Consider the following 2,875-nt stretch of genomic DNA (forward strand, 5'->3'; position numbering starts at 1 on the left):
GTGCGTTTTTAAATATATCTAATTATAACAGAGGGTCCCATTTGCGCCACGTACGCTTCTGACATGTAAATGAGTTCGGGTGATTTCTCTCCCCCCTTTTTCGTGTTTTAGTCGTGTCACCTCATCCCACTCATGCATTTCTGATGTTCCGCCGTTAGAAGCTCAACTCACTATTTCACGCCCGCAGAAAGTGCTCGAGCCCTTGACTCCAGAGATCCGCCCTCGATCGCCAAGGCCTTTTTTCTGACGCTTTTTTGCAGGTCCGAAACTCATCTGAGACCTTAAATGAGCCAGACTAATAGGATTGCCTTGGTCAAGCACTGTAGCATCCGAGGAGCATCTGTGATCCGTGTATGTGTGTGTGCTGTCCAATCCATCTTCGTAACCAACTTACCACAACGCTTTTGGAGAAATTCCACTCTCACGGTATATTGGTTTGGAAAATGTCCCTAAAGAATTCCAGGTCAGGATTTTCTGTCCGCGATATTTTAGACCTCCCGGACACGAACGATGAGGGGTCGGCCACTGAAGACACTGAGGATGAGGCGGATGAAGGGCTTTCTGGAAATCAGCAGCGCGCGTCCTCCGGGGATGCGCTTTGGGTCGGATCTCCATGTGGCCACAAATGTACGGTTATGCGCTTTAATTATTTAAATAAAGGCTCACAGTTGGTGTATTGATATTTTTATATCTTAAGAACTTTTTTAAACATTCGAACCAAATAAAACAATAAAAAGTGCACAAAAAAATCTACGGAATACAAAATGCATTCATCATGTATTTGCATAATGATGGTTTTACGCATTTACTCTCTTAAAAATAAAGGTTAGCGATGGAGCTAAAACTTAAACAACTACGTAAAAGTTATTTACAGTGGGAAATCATTATTAAATATTCGTCACACTAAAAATACTGAAAAACAGTGAAAAAATATGGTTCAAGCTTAGTTTTTCCTGAAAAGGTGGTTCTTCCAATTGCATCCAAAAACTCATTTTTGGAAGCAGCCTATGATGGTCTATTATAAAACTTGGTAATTTATTTCTGATGAATGCATTTACATTAATAATGTCAATTGAATTATTTCCAGCAGTGCCATCAGCATCTCCAGAGGATTTAACTCCAGAACTGTCCACGGATGAGTCTGCTGATCGGGACAGAGAGAGTTCAGAGGACGCGGGGAGAAAGCGCAAAAGGAGGATCCTGTTTTCAAAGACTCAAACCTTTGAATTGGAGAGGTGCTTCAGGCAACAGAGATACTTATCCGCGACTGAGAGAGAACATCTAGCTAAGATCTTACATTTGACTCCAACGCAAGTGAAGATTTGGTTCCAGAACCATCGGTACAAAGTGAAACGAGCCCGGACTGAGAAAGGAATGGACCCGTATCTACTGTCTCCGCGCAGGGTTTCTGTTCCCGTTCTGCTGCGGGACGGAAGAGTGTGTCATGTTCTCAGTCCACCGGACATCACTGCCTTTAATATGAAGCAGTTCCCTCAATTTCAACCCAGTCATAACATCTGCCCCAGGATCATGACACGTCTGCCATCTGTCAGTCATCTGGGCCACATCCAGCCTTGGTCCTGATGAAGAGGTGCACGGAAAGCTTTTACGCAGCGGAACTTTGAAAATAAGAATCTGTTTCGTCACTCCGTTAAATTTCTACAATGTCGAAATATCTTTTTTAAATAAGTTTTTTATGTTCTTATGTTTTTTTCCCCGTTGATTTATTTTATTTTCGATGAATCTGAAACACTGGGACTTGTTTAAATGCTGTTTGTAGATATATTTATTGATTTTTACAGTGTATTGATGAGTTTAATTTTTTAGCAGTCAGTTTTCGTTAAATGTCAAACGATTACAAGTAGATAACTGACAGTTTGATAACGTTTAATGCAAAATAATTCTTAGAAATAGCATCTTTAGTTTTTCTATTTTATTTGTAAACTGAATCTATTCTCACTAACCTGTAATAAACCTTTTTCTCCTAAACTTATACATTTTTGTTTTTGTGCTGCAAGAATGGTTGAAACCATTTTCTCTGGAAAAATGAATAAAATAAAACACACACACACACACACACACACACACACAAGTATAAACAATATTCCTCGTCATTACTTTGCGCTTTTATGTGTTTTTGTTTTGGGCTCAACGCTCCTGTCTGCACCCTATTAAGAAGACTCCTAGACTTTGAGTTGATGGGGTGGTATTGATGCCCACCCACACCCTACAACTGCCCCAGTTCAAGACTGGTTGGGACATTTTGTTATTTATTACCATGTTCCCCCTGATGATAGACTGTCTGGACGTCTGGAAGTGAGCTAGATTCTTCAGTGAAACTGTAATTTTGTGTGTATGAAAATAAAAAAGATAAAATAAGTTTGTAATATGTGATGTTGCATAGTGTGTTAATAATAAAAAATAATAAAAAGTTGCCATTGTTTTGGTTTTAATTGTGGAAGATGGAAAATTGCAGTATTTTATTATATTTAGAAATTATAATATATTTTGAATTACAATATTCAATTGTAATTGTTTCCTGTAAAATTACAGGAAATTCCTGGCAACTGAGTTGCAGTAAATATACAGTAAATTAAAATAAATTACAACATTTTACTGTAATAATGCTACTTTAATCACAGTAGCACTGCTGTATAAATACAGGACTCTATTGTATTAAAAAAAACAATATATTACCTGTATATTACTTGCTGTAAATTCACGGCAATTAGTTGCCAGGAATTTCCTGTAAAATTACAAAAAAATTTTAACAGTGTAGCCTACAAGTTTCTTTGCCAGAAAGATAATTTATGAACTTTTAAAAGTATTCCTTAGTTTTATAATTCCAGTGAAAAAAAATACAAAAAATGCACAA

At 37.4% G+C, this 2,875-nt stretch overlaps 1 protein-coding gene across 2 annotated transcripts; it reads left to right on the plus strand.

Annotated features, from left to right (window-relative positions):
• LOC113093344 (homeobox protein Nkx-2.2-like) lies at positions 1 to 2,434 on the plus strand. 2 transcript variants are annotated; one of them, XM_026259168.1, is made up of 2 exons: positions 1 to 627; positions 1,088 to 2,434. In XM_026259168.1, exons 1-2 carry the CDS (start codon positions 354 to 356, stop codon positions 1,582 to 1,584), a joined length of 771 nt encoding a protein of 256 aa, XP_026114953.1. In that variant the 5' UTR covers positions 1 to 353; the 3' UTR covers positions 1,585 to 2,434. The 2 variants fall into 2 exon arrangements, with proteins under 2 accessions (XP_026114953.1, XP_026114954.1); XM_026259169.1 differs by having other exon boundaries at positions 2 to 627; positions 1,091 to 2,434.
• Positions 2,435 to 2,875: the final 441 nt, after the last annotated feature.

Source organism: Carassius auratus, unplaced genomic scaffold (assembly GCF_003368295.1).
Source record: "Carassius auratus strain Wakin unplaced genomic scaffold, ASM336829v1 scaf_tig00214968, whole genome shotgun sequence".
Lineage (NCBI taxonomy): Eukaryota > Metazoa > Chordata > Actinopteri > Cypriniformes > Cyprinidae > Carassius > Carassius auratus.

Coding starts and splice junctions, on each gene's coding strand:
- LOC113093344 (XM_026259168.1), top strand. CDS start 354: ATGTGTGTGTGCTGTCCAATCCATCTTCGTAACCAACTTACCACAACG. Junction 628..1,087: donor ATCTCCATGTGGCCACAAAT/GTACGGTTATGC, acceptor AATTATTTCCAG/CAGTGCCATCAGCATCTCCA.